The 18,965-nt window shown below is 42.4% G+C and overlaps 1 protein-coding gene across 1 annotated transcript; it reads left to right on the forward strand.

Moving 5' to 3' along the window:
• Positions 1–382: 382 nt before the first annotated feature.
• GSTO2 (glutathione S-transferase omega 2) lies at positions 383–18,741 on the forward strand. Its single transcript, XM_055345718.1, has 6 exons — positions 383–471; positions 716–824; positions 3,643–3,865; positions 4,800–4,901; positions 17,357–17,463; positions 18,561–18,741. Exons 1-6 carry the CDS (start codon positions 441–443, stop codon positions 18,718–18,720), a joined length of 732 nt encoding a protein of 243 aa, XP_055201693.1. The 5' UTR covers positions 383–440; the 3' UTR covers positions 18,721–18,741.
• Positions 18,742–18,965: the final 224 nt, after the last annotated feature.

The raw sequence follows: 18,965 nt of genomic DNA on the forward strand, positions 1-18,965 counted from the left end.
GCGGAGGGAGGGCTTAGGATGGGAAAGAAAACATATCATCACTCTGGTCAAGTTTTATTGAACTCCCTTGAAAGACTTGCTGGAGCTTAAATACCCATTCTTCAGGGATTTTTTTTGATATGGAAGAGAGACCCCAGTGAATACACTACTCACGAGTTCAAGGCAAGGGGTACTTTTCAGGGGTTTCTTGCCCAGCCCGACACTTAGGCTTCCAAATCTGTTGGTGTGGCTCTCTTGGTTAAGTTATCCTAGCTCCCGTCCCAGATCACTTCTCCTCTGTCCCCCTTTGCCACCCCACAGGCCCTCCCCGCCCCCACTCCCGCCCCGAGCTCAGTCGCTCAAAAATTGAATTTGGGGCAGGAGGGGCGTGCTGGAGCGCAGCTGTCCCGGGAGCCTGCGGCCGCGGCGACCACTGCACGCTGCGCAAGAGCCCAGAGACCATGGAGGATGCGAGCAGGACCTTCGGGAAAGGTGAGCCCCCTCGACAGCGGTCCCCGGCCTGGGGCTCTGGAGACCGGGTAGGGGGGTGCGGTGCTGCTCGGCCTTGGCCCCCAGACCAGCGCGGCGGGGAGGGACCTGAAGGGATCCTCTGCACAAAAGTCGTACAGGTGTGTCGGGAGGCGTGGCGTGCACGGTCCCCTCGGGGTCCCGGGGAGGCGAGTGACCCCCTCTCCGCGCGGGCTCACGGGCCTCTGCATCCCCGCCCCCTGCACAGGAAGCCTCCCCCCGGGGCCGGTCCCAGAGGGCCTGATCCGCATCTACAGCATGAGGTTCTGCCCCTACGCGCACAGGACGCGCCTAGTCCTCCGGGCCAAAGGCATCAGGTGAGACGCGGGAGGCGGGGACCCGACGCGCGCGGAGGGCTCCACCTGCCGGGCGCCCCTCGCTTCAGAGGGCTCCTGGTGGCTCTTTCTAACGAGGCAAATCAGCAAACGGGGGCAGCCCGGGTGGCTCAGCAGCCCAGGGCCTGATCCTGGAGACCCGGGATCGAGACCCACGTCGGGCTCCCTGCATGGAGCCTGCTTCTCCCTCTGCCTGTGCCTCTGTGTCAGAAATAAATAAGTAAATAAATAAATCTTAAAAAAAATATATCAGTAAACTGTTAGCCGAGGGTGGCATGGAGCCTGCTTCTCCCTCTGCCTGTGTCTCTGTCATAAATCAATCAATCAATGGCTCAGCAGTTTAGCACCTGCCTTCCGTCCAGGGCCTGATCCTGGAGACCCGGGATCGAGTCCCACGTCGGGCTCCCTGCATGGAGCCTGCTTCTCCCTCTGCCCGTGTCTCTGTATCATAAATAAGTAAGTAAGTAAGTAAGTAAGTAAATAAATAAATCTTTAAAAAATTATATCAGTAAACGGTTAGCCGAGGGTGAGTTCTGCAGTGGGCATGGAGCCTGCTTCTCCCTCTGCCCGTGTCTCTGTGTCATCAATCAATCAATCAATCTTAAAAAATATAGATCGGTAAACGGTTAGCCGAGGGTGGGTTCTGCAGTGGGCGGTCCTGAACTGCAGAACTTTCTTCGGAGCCGTGTCCGTGGTGAGAGTCTTGGGACAACTCCCTGGTCTGCAAGGCCGCTGCAGGCGGGGCGCTGCGGAGGCTCCCGGGCCTTCTCCAACCGCTCCAGCTGCAACCCCCCCCCCCAAGCACCCGCGCACCCCCCACCCCCAAGCACCTACGGCTCTCCTCCTCCACTGCGCTTCCCGCACCCAGGCTCTCCTCCTCCACTGCGCTTCCCGCCCCCAGCCTTTTATCCGTTTATTCCTCTTTCCTCCACGCTGCCCAGCCGCACTTCCACCGCTGCCCCAGCTTCACCCCCTCCCCACTCAACCCCCCACACCCCCACCGGGACTAAATGTAAGTTCTCCTAGGTAGGGCTTTTGCCTCTCTTATTCCTGAGCTAGAAGAAAGCCTGGTGCCAGATAGGTATTTAAAAATACTTTCTGAATGACTGAACAAATAGTTCCAAACAATGAAAACAGAAAGAACTTCGGTGGAGAGGTGTCTTGAAGGTTCTGACATACTGAGAAATAGGTACATTTTCTTCCAGAAGGAATTTTGTAAAACTAGCACCTGCAAAGGAGGTCTGGAATAGGGACTGGCGAATGCAGCTGGCTTCAAAGCCAAAATGTTAAGATTGTGTTATTCCAGGCTTTTGACTCTTGGAGAGCCCATCCTTTAAGGGACAATTTCAGAGTTTCAGACTCATGTCAGAGACATACTAATATAGAGACTATATTATAACCTATACTAATATAGAGATTTTTACAAAAATATTGTATTTATTTATTTATTTATTTATTTATTTATTCATAAGACACATGGAGAGAGAGGCAGAGACATAGGCAGAAGGAGAAGCAGACTTCTTGCAGAGAACTCAATGTGGGACCTGATTCCTAGACCCCTGGATCATGCCCTGAGCTGAAGGCAGATGCTTAACTGCTGAGCCACCCAGGCATCCCTATAGAGATATCTTTAAACAAAATAATGTAATTCTGCTTTGTTGAATGTATATGGCATGCATTTCCAGATTTTTCCTTATTGCTTGAGTCTAGTCGGCCCTAAAGTTACCTATTTAAAAAAAACAATAGCCTGATGTTTTACCCTTAGTGAAAAATTGATAGCTTAGGAACTAAGGTAAATATTTCTTTAGGGCAGGATTTCTCAGCCTTGGCACTATTGACATTTTGGGCCAGGTAGTTGTTGTGTGTGTATGTGTGTTTAGGTTGGGGTGGAGTGCTGTTGTGTGCATTGTTGGACATTTAGCAGCATCCCTTCCTTCTACCCATTAGATATAACAACCAAAAAATGTCTCCAGACATAAACGTGTGTCCCCGAATGGGGCAAGATCACTTTCTGTTAAAACCACTGCTTTAGGATTCAAGACAATCTCCTTGATTAAGCAAAGAATATACTCATTTGTTTCCTTTAATCTTTTAAACATAGGTGAGCACTTCTGGTAACTTTATAGGCTTGAGCCTCTAATAATAATTAATAATGAGAAGAATAAGAAGGTTATTGATGCTTATGTACCTAGGCACTGTCCTGAGCACTGTAGACATACTCACTTATTCAGTCCTCACAACAATGCCAAGAGGTGGGTACAATTATTACTCCTGTTTTACAATTAAGCACTAAGCACAGAGAGATAGAGGAATTTGGCCAATATCACAAGGTAGACCATCCAGACCTCAGTCAGTCTGATGCTAGAATGGGAGCTCATAACTGCAAACCTGTACCATATTCGGTTGTGACCTGTTAATATCAGATTTGTATTTGCAAGCTCTATAATGTATAAAACTCTGTAATGCTATGGTTAAGTGAATGAGCTCTGAGTCAGACTTCCGGGCTCTCCTTGGCTCTACTACGTCCTTGCAGCAATGATAACGGGCAGGAGGTTCAACCTCCTGGAGCCAGGAATCCCAAGGAGTGCATGAGACAAGGCAGAGAAAACATTTAGCACATCTTAACTATTGGAATGAAGACAGTGATGTTGCTATGTAATTTTCTTTGTAAACACCTAAAGTTTGAGAAACTTAACTACAAACTTAAATTTTAAAAAATGATTGCTTCTACCTTCCCAATGAGGTTCTGTCTGCGTAAGCCTCTCGTTTTTGTTGTCTTGTTTTCCCTTTGCTTTTTAAGACATGAAGTTATCAACATTAACCTGAGAAACAAGCCTGAATGGTACTATACGAAGCACCCTTTTGGCCAAATTCCTGTCCTGGAGAACAGCAAATGTCAGTTGATCTACGAATCTGTCATCGCTTGCGAATACCTGGATGATGCTTACCCTGGAAGAAAGCTGTATCCATATGATCCTTATGAGCGGGCTCGCCAAAAGATGTTATTGGAGTTATTCTATAAGGTATATGCAGTTTTTAAAAAAGTCACTTACAGCATATTTTACTTTGTATGTCTTTCTCAAACTTCAGTTCATTTTTCAGGCTATATCATTGGTCAAATTGTTGTGTTGTAATACTACGCACTTCTAAGGAGGATAACTAGTATGGAATAATAGTCGGGCCGTCACCTCTAATATTAAAGATTAAAGGCCTAAAGCAATTTTCTGTTTCGACAAACAGTCTCAAGGGGTATGGTTATGGCATGGTTATGACCGTGTGACCCAAGGGAGGAATGTTGAAAGAGCTGAAAACTGGTAGGGCTTTAAAGGGAGTATTTCTCAAGTTTCAGGCATAAAAATATTGGGGTGTGAAGAAGGTAATGGATTAAAGGGAATTGCCCTTTATGTGGAACAACAGTGCCAACTGTCCAGGAAATGCGAAGGAGAGAGAAAAGAGGTCGGTACCTGTTGATAATACAAGAAAAAGTGATGGGGAAATTCTATGATGGTTCTCTTTGAAAAGAGATAAAAGGAAGTCAAGGACATTAAGGGTTGACATGGCTTGACCATTTATGCTGCACCAAGTACTATCCTACCTGCTTTATAAAGATTAACTCATTTAACGCTCACTAGTACACTTTAGGGTAGGTACTGTTATTGTATCCATTTTTCAGATGACAAAACTGAGGCTTAGAGAGGTTAGGTGTCCTGCCTAAGTTTGTAGAGTGTGGAGTAGCTGAACAAGGATGGAGCACTGGAGAACCCCCTTTAAAGCACCCTGTTTTACCAGGATGCTGGACAGTGGATTCCTGGAACCACAGAGAGGACCCTCCGAGGAGGTGCAGAGCCCAGATGTGGGTTAAGTTGGAGTGATAAAGCTCTGGCTGCATTTTTAGGCAGAGCAGGAGCACAGTGTTTCCTCAGACTTCTCCACTAAGAATCTGTGTTCTCTGATTAGGTCCCACATTTGACCAAGGAATGTCTGGTAGCATTGAGATGCGGGAGAGAATGCACTGATGTGAAGCTAGCCCTGCGTCAGGAATTCTGCAACCTTGAAGAGGTACAAAAAGGGGCCCTTCTCCTGGTTAGATACAGGGAAAAAAGCAATGCAAGATCCCTAGCCTGGTCACTCTGACAGCCCCTGCATTCACAGACTTATTCTTTTTGCCAGACTTTGGTTAAGTTCAGCTACTACTCATCTAATTTTAACTTGTGGGTACTTGCCCTCCACTCACTTGCTATAGAATTATTCTTGAAAATCTGGCAAGGAAGGGGGAAGGGCCTGTGATGAGTTTCTTCCTTTCCCTGAGGCACCACATTCCTTAAGTAGCTCTGCATGGCTTCTGTACCTTCTGCCAATGAGGCTAAGATTTATATTTGTTAGGGATTTTGCTTGGCTACTAGTAAAAGGAATCTACTGACTGTAAATTTATTTTATAAGGGTTTATTCTCTTACACAAAAAAGCCAGAAGTAGTGCAGTTCAGGGCTAGTTTGATGGCCTTTTTTTAACAGTTCCTAGAGACTGAGGCTCTTTCTCTTCATCTATTCTGTCATCTTTAATACAAGTCTTTCATCCTCAAAATGACAATATAGCTGCTGGAACTTCAGCCGTCACATCCAAGCTCCAGGTTGCAGGAAGGAGAACAGAAGGGAAAAAATGGCAAAAGGCCATGCCCCTTTATTCAAAGGCTTTCCCAGAATTCTTGCTCAATGACTACTTAAATCTCACTTAAATCTCTTCTGATCTACTTAAATCAGAACTTAGTTGTAGGGTCATAACTATGTGCAAGGGAAGCTGGGAAATGTAGTCTTTTTGCTGGGGACACCCTGCATAAAATCAGGGTTCTGTGGTTAAGAAAGAGGGGAAAGTGGCTATGGGTAGGCAAGGAGCAATCTCTGCCAGGAGACCCTTCCCTAACCTGGCGTAATACAGCTGCTTACCCCTTACCTCTAGAATAATCTAGAAGGTGGTTCTACAATGTCCTTTATCTTTGTTCTTGAAACTGATACATTCCCTTTATGGGTGGGTTGTAACTCTGTTGACAGCTATTGGAATGCTATTTTTTCCCCTTAAAGGAAGGCTCATTATTAATATTCTTCCATATGACCTTTGTCAAGTGGAAGCAGATTAAATTTATTTACACTTCCAGCTGCCTATCTTAGATTTGTACATTTGCAGTATTTATGAATGATGAATAATCATCTATAAGAAATGACTCTCTGAAAGAGGAAAAAGCAGCTCTGATTTATAGCATTTTCTGATTTCAGTGAAGAAAATATTCCCACCAAAAGCTGATTTTGACCTACCAATGTTTTGTCTCTAATCTCAGGGTTGAGAAGAGATGTGATTGGTGATTGGTCAGCTCCACACATCACTGAATAACACATTTCCACTTTATCTTCAGTAGCTGAGTCCTAGAAATAACCTGTTAACTAGTCCATGTGTAGGTAGCTTTCAATGATGGGATTTAAGGACCTCTGAGTAAGTAATTCTAGCAGATTTTTTTTAATTCTTTTTTAATTTTTATTTCTTTATGATAGTCAGAGAGAGAGAGAGAGAGAGAGAGAGGCAGAGACACAGGCAGAGGGAGAAGAGCAGACTCCATGCAGGAAGCCTGACATGGGACTCGATCCCAGGTCTCCAGGCCCTTCAGGCCCTGGGCTGAAGGCGGCGCTAAACCTCTGAGCCACTCGGGCTGCCCTGTTCTAGCAGATTTGAATGTGGTTTTGTTCCATCATTAGCAAGAGTTATAAATACAGTGTAGGCAATATCAGAATCTGAAACATGCCCAGTTAGCTTGAATTATTTGATTCAATCCTCTAAATACCAGTATACTGACTCTAGGAGATTCTAATGAAACAGAAACTTATCAGAGTCATTTTGATAGAGAATGTTCCCTGACTTGTGCAACTCTTTTGCATGGTTTTTATAATCAGGATCTTGTGTGAGCTGAAAGCGTATTAAATATACATGGTCCTTCTGAGGAATAAGCAAGTCAAGATCCTGATTCATAAGTTTCTGCCATGTTCTCCTCAAGCAAAAGGCTCAGTTTACCTTTTGCAGCTTTGAACTTTGACAGTTTTTTCTTTTGAAGTCAATGCCCTGAATTTTAATTTTTTTAGAAAACCAGTTCCATCACAATTAAAGATTCATTGTGCTTGTTCCATAACCATATTTTCCTGTAATATGTTCACAATTCTATGAGAAGCCTTACTGCTGTTCTATGATCAAACCAGCAGCCTCCCCGTGTGCTTTCCTGTTCTGAACATTATTGTGAGTTTTAAAACAATGGGGATGTCATTTTGTAACTAGATTTTCTGTTTTGAAACCAACTTCCTAGCCTTTACTGAATCAGTTTCAGCGGCACTCATTTTTTTAGCTTTATTCTTTTTTTAACGTTTGTGGTTGACTTTGCCATATCAGAATAACACTTGAGCCCACCTTCATTTTATCTTTGTGGGTTTGAATGTGCCAGCCCTTCCAGTGCTGCTGTTCCTGCTTCTTCTCCGTGTGTGTGTGTGTTTGCCATTCTGAATGTTTTCATTCAGCAGTCAACTTACGTACAAGGGCAGTGAATGACAAAATTTGGCCAGATTTCTCTGATGCTTCGGAATTTTGCTCTAATTCACTTTCTGTGCTTATGAATTCTGTATTCTGACTGTTGCTTGATCTGCTGCTAGTCATCAGCAGAACTCAATAAAAGGGAATGGGAAGGGTGATTTCGTAGATAACTCTGGAAAAACCCTGGAGGAGTGAGAACCTGGCTAATAACTTGAGGCCTTCAGCTTCTAGGCCCACAGGACACTTGATGTTTTTAATTCTTGGCATTCTCAACCTGCCTTGTGGTATCTCCATGCAGTTTCCCATGTTGCCAAATTTGATTACGTGCCTTGTGTGTGTAGCTGAGGTGAAACTTGTATAAGTTGTATTTATATCACTCAGAAGCATCTCTAGTTAAATATTTTCTTGATTCAAAATTTCTTCCATAACCTTAATTTTTAATCTGTCTATTCTCCAATAGATAAGACAATATTGTCTTGGTTATGTTTTGCTATTTTTATTTCTTAATTTTTATTAATTTCGATAATGAAATTATCTGTTGCTTAGTTGGTTCTCTTTTGATGTCACTAGAACATGAAGGAAAGAGAGTTTGTATCTGGCTAATTGTTTACCAAAAATAACTTTCTGTAGCCTTTTGAGTATGGCAAACTATTTATAAGCTAAATTCATTTTATTATCAACTAACTTATTGTGTCTACAAACTAAATTCATTGTTACTAGCTATTTTTTATAACAGCTTTATTGACATAATTCACATACCATAAATTCACCCTTTTCAAGTGTATAGTTCAGTGGTTCTTAGTATATTTACAGAGTTGTGCAACCATCACCACTTGTTAATTCTAGCACACTTCATCATCATAAAAAGAAATTCCTTAGTCATTAGCATTTGGCTTCCCATTTCTTCAAAACTTTTCTAGCCATAGGCAACTACTAATTTACTTTTTGTCTTTATGACTTTACCTGTTCTGGAAATTTCATATAAATGGACATATACAATGTTAGCCTTTCACGAGCTTTCCTTACTTAGCATAGCATTTTCAAGGTTCATTTTTTTATTCCTTTTTATTCCTGAATAGTATTGCCTTGTATGGATAGATATACCATATTTTGTTTATCTATAATTTGTTGGACACTTAGGTTGTTTCCACTTTTTGGCTACTACAAATAATCCTACTGTGAGCATTTGTATACAAGTTTTTGTGTTTGATACATGTTGTCAGTTCTCTTGAGTTTGTCTGCTGATTTAGCATGTCTACTAATTAATATGACATTTTTAGTAGCAACCACCATCCTTTCACACCAGAGAACTGATTATCCTCTGTTCACAATGGCTAATTGAGTGGTGTTAGTGCTGTTGCTACTTTGGCAACTTCATCCATTGTCCAGTTCTGATAGCTGCTTTCTCAGGAAACTAATATTTGCTGTATTTCTGTTAGTAGCCTTCTGCTATACCATCTACCACCATGTAAATAATAGAATAATGCTTATCCCAATTATTTAGAGATTACTTTTACTCTTCTCCAATTGTAAAGAAGTACTTGTTCATTAGAATTTGGGAAATATAGAAAAATATAGAAACCAAGGCAAAGAATCCATAATCCCACTACTTAGAAACAACTACTGGTATCATTTTGGACTTTTTGTTTTCTGTCCTTTTTTGCTGTGTATATTTTTATGCAGTTAAAATTGTACTGCAAATATAACTGGATTACCATTATGATGTAAAGATCTTTCTATATTTTTATAAACTCTGTAAAATGCTTGTTTATATGTTTAAGAGCTTTTATTAGAGAAGCATTGTTTATGAGGGTGAAAAATTATAAACCTTAATGTACATTAGACAGGGAATGGTTAGATAAATTATGTTCATCTTAGAGAATTCTATACAGCACTTTAAAATGAATGAAGTAGATCCATGAGTACTGACGTGAAAAGATTGCCTGGAAATATTTAAGTGAATTACACAGTAATAGAGATGGAATGATCTCATTAGAAGATATAGAAGATATACATGTAAAGATATAGAAGATATACATGTAAATAGATGTCTAGAAAAATGCCTAGAGAGATACACATCACATTCCCAGTAGAGGCTGCTACTGGGAGAGTGATTAGTACTGGGTTAGGAAAGAAAAGTGGATAAAAGCAGGAATGAGCAAGGGCAGATCTTTGCCATTTATGCTGCTTTTTATCATTTGAATTTTTTTTAAATAATGAGAATGTATTTCTGGGGGTACGTGGGTGGCTTAGTCAGTTGGGTGTTTGCCTTCAGCTCAGGTCATGATCTCCAGGTCCTGGGATGGAGCCTGGCAGTGGGCTTCCTGCTCAGCAGGGAGTCTGTGATTCTCTCTCTGTCTCTCTACCCTTCTCCACTGCTCATTCTGTCTCTCTCAAATAAATAAAATCTTTTTTTAAAAAAAAAGAATGTAAAAAAATAATGTATTTTTGTATTACATATGTAATCTTTAAAAATAGAAAAAAATCACTTTCATTTTACATAATTTGCCATGTGTATGAATGAATTATTTATCGAGCACTCCCATTAGGGGTATGTGGATTGTTTCTAGTCATTTACCATTGTGAATGAATGGTGCTGCAAGAAACAGCAGCTTTTTTTTTGCATAAAAAGCATTTTCTCTATTTGAGAATATGTCCTTGGGCCAGACTTCCAGGAACAAAATTATCAGATCAAAGGGGATGAACATTTAGAGACTTGAGCTCTGTGTTGCTGAATTGCTTCCCCAAAGACTTGTGCTGTTTGCACCCACCAGCAGCAGTATATAAAAATTCTCTTTGCACTTCCCCTTTTCACTGTTGGGAGATTTCAATAAAGAAGATATTTGCCTGCTTTGGAGAGAAGCAGTAGTTTTTCATTGTTGTCTTAATTTGTATTTCTTTGATTGCTAGTGAAATAGGAGATTTTCCCCCAAAGTATGCCATCTCTTTGTATTTTGTTTGTGAAAATAGTCTGTTACCCATCTGTCTATTAAGATCTTTGTGATTTTCCTTATTTGTAAAAGTTCCTTTTAAATAGTTCTTTATATTTAAATGATATTTGCCTGTTTTTCAAAAAACGTGTGTTTGTGTGTGTTTGTTTTAACTTTTAGTTTGGCTTATCTTTTTTGTACATAACAGAAATATAACATTTAACAATATTGTGCTATAGGTCTTCCCAGTGATTTCTTCCACAGCTTTTATGAGTAAGAAGTCATCTTCCCCTCTAGGGGAAATTAAAAACATTCATTTATATTTTCATCCACCATCCATTACTTTAAAGGTATGGGACTTGTCAGATGTTTGTCTACTAGCTTCCCCCACTACTATTGTATACATATATGTTGACAAAAGAAGTAAGCCCGTTAAATGGATTCCAGTATAGAATTTTTTTAAAGGTTTTATTTATTTATTTGGCAGAGAAAGAGAGAGCACAAGCAGGGGGAGCAGCAGAGGGAGAAGGAGACAGGCTCCCAATGGGGAAGGGAGCCCAATATGGGGCTTGATCCCAGGACCCTGGGATCATGACCTGAGCCAAAGACAGGTGCTTAACCAATTGAGCCACCCAGGAGCTCTCCAGCATAGAATTTTCAGGATGGTTCTTTAATCCCCAAATATTGACAAATTGCATTCTGAATCTTCATAGGGGATTCCAGGTCATAATTGATGAGCAGCAGGAGGGGCATGTTCTGTCCCAGACTCTGCCTCTAAGGCTCCTTCAGAGGAGAAATGGTTTTATATGCATTCCAAGTTTGTTTCTATACCTTTGGTTCATTTTACAGGGAATTGGTTCATTCTCATTAGCTCAACCTCAGCTGCACTTCAGTGCAACAGGGACCCAAACTTTGAATCTTGAGAACCTTATCTTATCTTTTACGGACTCAGTGATTTCTGCCCTGGAGTTGAGTACTTTGCTGCTGCTTCTTGAGAAAGGCCTGCTTTGGGAACCCTGGGTGGTGCAGCGGTTTGGCACCTGCCTTGGCCCAGGGCGCGATCCTGGAGACCCGGGATCGAGTCCCACGTCAGGCTCCCGGTGCATGGAGCCTGCTTCTCCCTCTGCCTATGTCTCTGCCTCTCTCTCTCTCTCCCTGTGTGACTATCATAAATAAATTTAAAAAAAAATTAAAAAAAAAAAAAAGAGAAGGGCCTGCTTTGTCTTGGCTTGCATGTATTGGCAGGTGGTTTTGTGTCCTTTGGGTGGGTGGGTGGGTGGGTGGTGGATTCTGCTTCTTAGGAACTATTTCCATCAAGAAAAAAAAAAAAGCTTTCTTTGTTCTCCAGCAAGGAGGGCATCACCTCTGCAAGCCACCGTGTTGTGTCCTCCTTGGAGGCAATGACAGTGATGCAAGGCAGCGACCTCTTCTTCAAGGTTAAGCACAGTTAGTGAAGCTGATCCCAAGTTTCACTACCCGAGACCGTAGATGGAAGCTTTTTAGAATGCCTGGCGTGAGGAAGTCTGGGATTTGCTTCTCTTTGTGATCTTGCTTCTCTCCCCAAAACCTTACAAAATTTCTTTCACCTCCTTGGTGAACTTCCTGGGGAAGCCACGGCCAGGGAGCCTCACATCGATGGCCACAAGGGGGAGCCCCACACACTTCTTCCTTCCACCTGCTCTCTGGCGCCAGCCTCTTTTGGGTCCTCCTGGGGGAGCCCGAGAGGCCTTTGCAGAAGAGAAGGAGCCTTTCCATCTGAGCTTTTTCATGTTCAAGGGGTGGAAATACTGTACTTCTCATGCCCAACAGTCCCTCCTGCTTCATCTGCATGCTCACTCCTTATCTCTTTTGACATTCAAAAGCAACAGAAGGCTATCTAATCATTTTTCAGTGAGCTGGAGAACAGAAGATTTTAAAAGTAGATTTAAAAAAAATATATTGCAGGATATAAAATGGCTTTCCCCCCAAATATCCTACTTCTTAAGCCTGGATTGGAGATGTGTTAATACTTTTAGGAAAGTGGAGAGCTAGAAGCTGGAGCCTTACCTCCCTCTGCTGGCTGTGTGTGGCCTGGGGTAGGTGTCTAGAACCTTGAAAGAAAAGCATCTTTTCTAAGCAGGTTATTTTATCTTGCTTGGCATACCGAGGACAGTAGTTCTGAAAGTGAGGGATTCTACTGTGGGAGAAGCCAATCAACATTAAGAATGGCCAGTATCAATTATGTGGTAGGTGGGTGACAAAAAGAACTCAAAGTAGAGTTTTGAAAATGATGTTGGATATTAGTATAACCACTGCTGAGTGGGTTGAGCTATAGCACAGCTTCCTCTTCCATTAGTGATGATACAACACTTAGGGAGGATAAGCCACTGAAGAGAAAGACTATTAGTTTACTGACTATCCCATTATCCTATTTCACTGTTTATCCTAAAGTCTGTCAGAGTTGCTGCTAATTGGCTGTAAGCAGAGGACTAAGGTTAAACAGAACACAGGACAACTATTTTAATAAAGTTTCCTAAGCACCTTCTAATTAATGGAATAGAATAGGAAAGAGAGAATTTTGTAAAGATTTTAGTTTTAGGAATCACCATAAAACGTGGGGCTTGAACTCACAACCGGGAGATCCAGAGTCACGTGCTCTACAGACTGAGCCAGCTAGGCACCCTGGGAAAGAATTTCCATCAGGGTTTTCTACTGTGATTGTGTCTCGCCTCTCAGCGGGGTAGGTACTCTGGCCAGGCCCTTGTTTGAGGAGAGAAAATAGGACTGGGAAGTACTTCTCACAGGGAAGCTCATCGCTGGGCAAGCCTTGGCTGTAGAGGCTTTCAGAGTGTGCTGATTCTAAGCTTTTTGCTGATACTTAAATTGAAACAACAAAGAATTCAGAAGAGACTTGGCAAAGCTGCTGTGCTTAGAATCCTCATACTTAGATATTTAAAGTTCGGTGACACAAGGGCTGGCTCTCATCTGGGAATAAGGAGAAAGCTGTTTTTGTCTTAGCTCTGCACTACCCAAGAGCTCCTTGAACTCCCTGGGACTGTTTCATCCCCTGAAAAGCGAGAGGCCCTTTGTGCTTTCCCGTGAGAGGCAAGAATCAATTCTCTCCCCTTTGGCTGCCAGGAAACTCAAGTCAAATTCAAAGGTTTCTTTAAGGAACTCTGTGGGACCCCCGGCTTGATATCTTGATGTCCTTTCCTTCCTTGTTTTGACCTCCTCTTTAGACTTTTGTTTTCTCTGATCTTAGTGTTTTCTTATTTTTCATATATAATATTTTATGGTACACATATTTTTTTTAACACTGCATCTCCAATCCCTTGTGTAATGAGCATGGTGTAGATAAATGGTAGAATGGGAGGGGAGTCCCATTAGCAGAATTCCAGTGACCCTTCCAGTCCTGATGTCTTTGATTCTCAAGGGAAAGGCCACTGCACGTGTTTGGAAGGTCATCAGGTTCGCATGGAAGGGAGCTCTCCCACTAAGGGTCTTAAAGATTTCAAGAGATCTCTAAGGAGGCCTGGCCAGGATGTTTTACATCACTGGCATGTTTTACATCACTCTGAAAAGAAGCCAGCACTTTGTGCTACTTTACAGCAAGATGGCTTTTTTTTTTTTTTTTAAGATTTTATTTATTTGACAGGGAGAGGGAGCACGTGAGTACAAGCAGGGGGAGCAGCAGAGGGAGAGGCAGAAGCAGACTCCCCCTGAGCAGGGAACCCGACTCAGGAGCTCCATTCCTGGACCCTGGGATCATGAGCTTAGCTGAAGGCCGATGCTTAACCAACTGAACCTCCCAGGCACCCCAGAAGATGGCTTTTCCTATTGGGACTTTTAGACTTGCCTTATGAGAAACCCAGTAGAGAAATGCCTGTCTGAGGCAAGACTCAAGAATTGGCAGGTATATCAAGAATTCTAAGGAATTTTGATATTAAACTTGGATTTGGGGCACCTGGGTGGCTCAGTGGTAGAGCACCTGCCTTTGGCTCAGGTCATGATCCCAGGGTCCTAGGATGGAGTGTTGTATCAAGCTCCCTGCGGGAAGTCTGCTTCTCCCTCTGCCTGTGTCTCTGCCTCTCTCTGTCTTTTATGAATAAATAAATAAAATCTTAAAAAAAACCACTTGGATTTAAGAAAGTCTGAGGCAGGGTACCTGGGTGTCTCAGTTGGTACGTGTGTCTTCGGCTGTGGTCGTGATCCCTGGGTCCTGGGATTGAGTCCCATGTCAGGCTCCCTGTTCAGCAGCAAGTCTGCTTTGCCCTCTGCCTCTGCCTCTCTCCCTCTGCTCATGCTCTGTCTCTCGCTTTCTCTCTCTCTCTCTCTCTCTCTCTCTCAAGTAAATAAATAAAATCTTAAAAAAAAAAGTTGGAGGGAATGTGAATATGTATTTTGGGGGTGGGAGAGGCTGGCAAAGTGATGCCACATCTTTTCCATCCATATGTTCATCTTTTTATTGTACCATGTACTTTGGACTTGAATAATTGAGTGTTTATATAAGAATTGATTGTATTTATAACATCATGTATATTAAGGACATACTTCTATTTTAAGTAAATAAAAAGCTTAAAAAATATATACTAAATAAATATCAATGACTAAGCAGTTATTCATTTTCAAAATATCACTTTACCAAAGGACCTGTCACAGGTTCCAATAAATGCCCACGTGTGATTTGTTCTGACAAGGACTTTCCCAAGAGCACCGCTCTCTGTAAAGAGATGAGCTATACAGATGTTCCAAGGTTGATCGATTTAGATTTTGTTCTGATTCACGCCATGAAGGCCAATAATGAGCTGGAAGTATGTTTCCAAGCCAGTGATAAAAGTTTGGGTAATCACTATCCATTCCTGAACATAAAAGAGATTTGATGCTCTCTGGAATCCATGAAAACTGAACAATTTCTTCTTTTCTGTTGTAAGTCAGATGTTTTCCTTATGCCTTAAAATAGCCTCTGTTTTCAGTTTTCATTGGCCAGACTCTGCTGGTTTAGTACCATCCTGTTAGTTTTCTTGAACAAAGTGGTGCTACCTCACATTTTTTCAGACTTCCAGGACACACGTAATGGGAACTCCTCCATGCCATATTGAAGGATTATGAAAACTTGGACTTTAGGGCAATAAGATTTGCTTTCTTCTGTGGGGAAGGGTGGCAGGTGGGAGATTGCATTGATCTTTTCTGTCAGAGATGCATCTGCTCTCTGTAGAGGTAAACTTTGGTTGTCTTTGTGCTTTCTCATCGTAAAAGCTTATGGTAATTCATGCATTGTGACGGCACTCTTCACCATAACCTCTGAGGTGGGCACTAACTTACCACCATTTTACACTGAATCTTGGAGGAGAGGTAGGTACGTAGTCCAGGATTCCATATTGAATAGGAGGTAGAGCCCAGGATAGGACCAGGTCAGCCTGCTCCTGGGCTGACCTTAACAACAACCCTAGACTATATCAGAGAGTCTAAAAGCTAGTCTGGAGTATGAAGAGTCAAGCTTGAATGATAGAGATAGGAATACAAAATCCAGATAAAGGATAGAGGAATCTGGCTCTATAGCTATAGAGAAGTATGTAGTTGACTATGAGTTATATGGGTCAGAGAAAGTTATTTGTTTGATTTAATTACATAATTGGCACCATCTTTTCTCTTTAGAATGACCTGGTCCAACAATAACCTCTAGTAAGCATTTTTGCTTTTAAAATTTTCAACTATTTTTTTAAACCATTTTTTTAGTTATCTGCTGAGAGTTTATCTGTTGCAGTACATCTATCTGGGTAAATTTGGGCTAATGAGAAATTCTATTTTTTCAAGGTTTTATTTATTTATTCATGAGAGACAGAGAGGGAGAGAGAGAGAGAGAGAGAGAGAGAGAGAGAGAGAGAGAGAGGCAGAGACACAGGCAGAGGGAGAAGCAGGCTCCACACAGGGAGCCCTATGTGGGACTTGATCCCAGGTCCCCAGGATCACACCCTGGGCTGCAGGTGGCGCTAAACCGCTGAGGCACCTGGGCTGCCCAAGAAATTCTATTTTAATGTAAAAAGTTGATAGTGTTGAGTGGCCAAAAAGTCTGAAGTTCAAAGAGCTCAAAAAAAGAAGAGAAAGAAAGATGAGAAAGAAAGAAAGAAAGAAAGAAAGAAAGAAAGAAAGAAAGAAAGAAAGAAAAGAAAGGAAGGAAGGAAGAAAGAGAAAGAAAGGAAGGAAGGAAGAAAGAGAAAGAAAAGAAAGAAAGAAAGAAAAGAAAGGGAAAATATTATATAAAGGCAATGTTAGAATTTGAAGGAGTCCACTAAAATAGCATTTGCTCTTTCTTGCCTTAGGTTTTTTTTTTTTAAGTTTTATTTAATTTAGAGAGAGACAGAGCATGTGTGTGTGAGAAGGAGGAAAGGCAGAGGGAGAGGGAGAGAATCTCAAGCAGACTCCTCACCTAGCATGGGGCCTGATGCAGAGCTCCATCTCACTATCCAGAGATCATGACCTGAGCCAAAACTAAAAGTCAGATGCTTAACTGACTCAGCCACCCAGGCACCCCTTTCCTGCCTTAGTTTTGAGTCAACTGAGAAATAAGTCTAAAGGGGGAGACATATAGACTAGGGTATCCCCTTAATTATGGATAAAGTGGATCCTGGAGAACAGGTTTCCTAATGTGGTCCCCTCCTTCTCAGTAATGGGCAGTGTGGGGCAGGCCCCTGCCTCCAGGGACTGAGCTCCTCCATAGAAAACTTAGCATTCAGAGGAACCTGGTTTCGGCTAAGAGGGAGGGGTTAGGCTCCTTCTGCCTAGGTTTTCCTCCAAATTCCCTAGGTCACCCTGTTGCTCCAGTGTTGAAAGGGGGGAAAGGCTGAGTGTGGCTGGGAGTTTGACCTTAAAGGAAGTGGAAGAAACCTTAGGAGAGGAGAAGACACGTTGTCTAACAAATTGGAAGGAGAATCAGAGCCTTGGCTCTCCCCCTTTGGGAATCAATTTGATACTTGTATTTAGCATCTGTAAATACGTAAGCAGGTAGGTAAATTAACTTGCTTTTGTTCTGTTTAAACTTATAGATTCTTGGCTATCAGAACACCATCTTCTTTGGTGGAGACTGTATATCCATGATTGATTACCTCTTTTGGCCCTGGTTTGAGCGGCTGGAAGTGTATGGAATCGCTGAGTAAGACCTTTGACTGTGGGGTTGCACTGGGTAACAACCCCACTGGGATGTTTAAAGTAGAAGAAATTACCCAGTAGACTCAGGAGACTGTGTCGGGTCCCCAGGTAGAACAAGTGCTTTGTTCCCATGATACTGAGACGTTGAACTTGAGTTGGCACCTGCTCTACTCCCAGCCAGTCACAGGGTGGGTGGTGGACAATTCTGGCATTGGGGAACCGGGTCCTGCTGAGGCAAAACTGTATCTGTACCCTCACAATATGTGGGTGTGAATCCACCCAGCAGTGCTCTCCTACACCTCCGAAGGAAGGTCAGATAGAACATATTTAGATATTTTATTTTATTTTTAAATATTTAATTTATTTATTTATTCATGAGAGACATAGAGAGGTAGAGACACAGGAGGAGGAGAAGCAGACTCCCTGCCAGGACTCGATGCAGGACTCGATCCTAGGCCCTGGGGGATCACGACCTGAGCCAAAGGCAGATCCTCAACCACTGAGCCATCCGGATGCCCCCATATTTAGATATTTTAAACAGTGTCTCAACATAAACATTACCAAAACCTGTGTCCCCTAGGGACAGAGTACTGAACCATGGCTCAAACCCTCACCTTCTAGATTTCCCACTGACCAGTTGTACTGTCTTGAGCAAGCCACTTGTATTATCCTAGACCTCAGTCTCCTGATCCATCTTTGAAAGGGCTCAGTCAGCTCCATTATTTCAAGGTTTGATGTTGGTTTTGCTGACTTTTAAAAAGTGTTTTTGGGAACTACTTGTCTTCATTCTTTTCAGACTTCGGTTGGTAAGCAGCAAAGCACAGACACTTTCTTTCCCCAGAGCAGTCGGTCCACAAGTATTATAACTCTTGCTAAAACCAACAACAGCTTCTGTCATTCAAAACATACACAGCTGTGCCCAAAATAAGATTTTTTCCTGCAGTATATGATCATGGTCAGTTTCATAATAAGATAACTAAGATAACTTTATTGCCCATGTAAACCAGTCTTTTGTATCTTGTAAATCTAAAACGCAGTACACGCCATGTCTCCCGATGGCCTCCCTTTCAGATGAGCTAACAGTTCTTTCCTGTCCTGCAGCTGTTTGAACCACACGCCAGCACTTCGGCTCTGGACAGCGGCCATGAAGCAGGACCCCACAGTGTGTGCTCTTCTCATAGATAAGAGCATTTTCTTGGGCTTCTTGAATCTTTATTTTCAGAACAACCCTGATGCCTTTGACTATGGGCTAATTTGCTGAGCCTCAATCCACTCCTTCACCATCCAGAATTCCCAAGCATGTCGTGCCTCTGCATCAGGAATTGTTTGGGTGGGTCAGTCAATCTCTGTTCATTTTCTTTGAGATTCCCAATAAACATGGAGACAGAAAATGTATTCTTTCTGATAATCCATTTGTATGACTCTTCTGGCCCCTACCTTCTAGTGATTGTCTAGAAGTTTCTAGTGCCTGGTGCTCATGTCCAAGCTCATTTGGGAGCCTGTGTG

This window comes from Nyctereutes procyonoides, unplaced genomic scaffold, assembly GCF_905146905.1.
Source record: "Nyctereutes procyonoides isolate TBG_1078 unplaced genomic scaffold, NYPRO_anot_genome, whole genome shotgun sequence".
Classification (NCBI taxonomy): domain Eukaryota; kingdom Metazoa; phylum Chordata; class Mammalia; order Carnivora; family Canidae; genus Nyctereutes; species Nyctereutes procyonoides.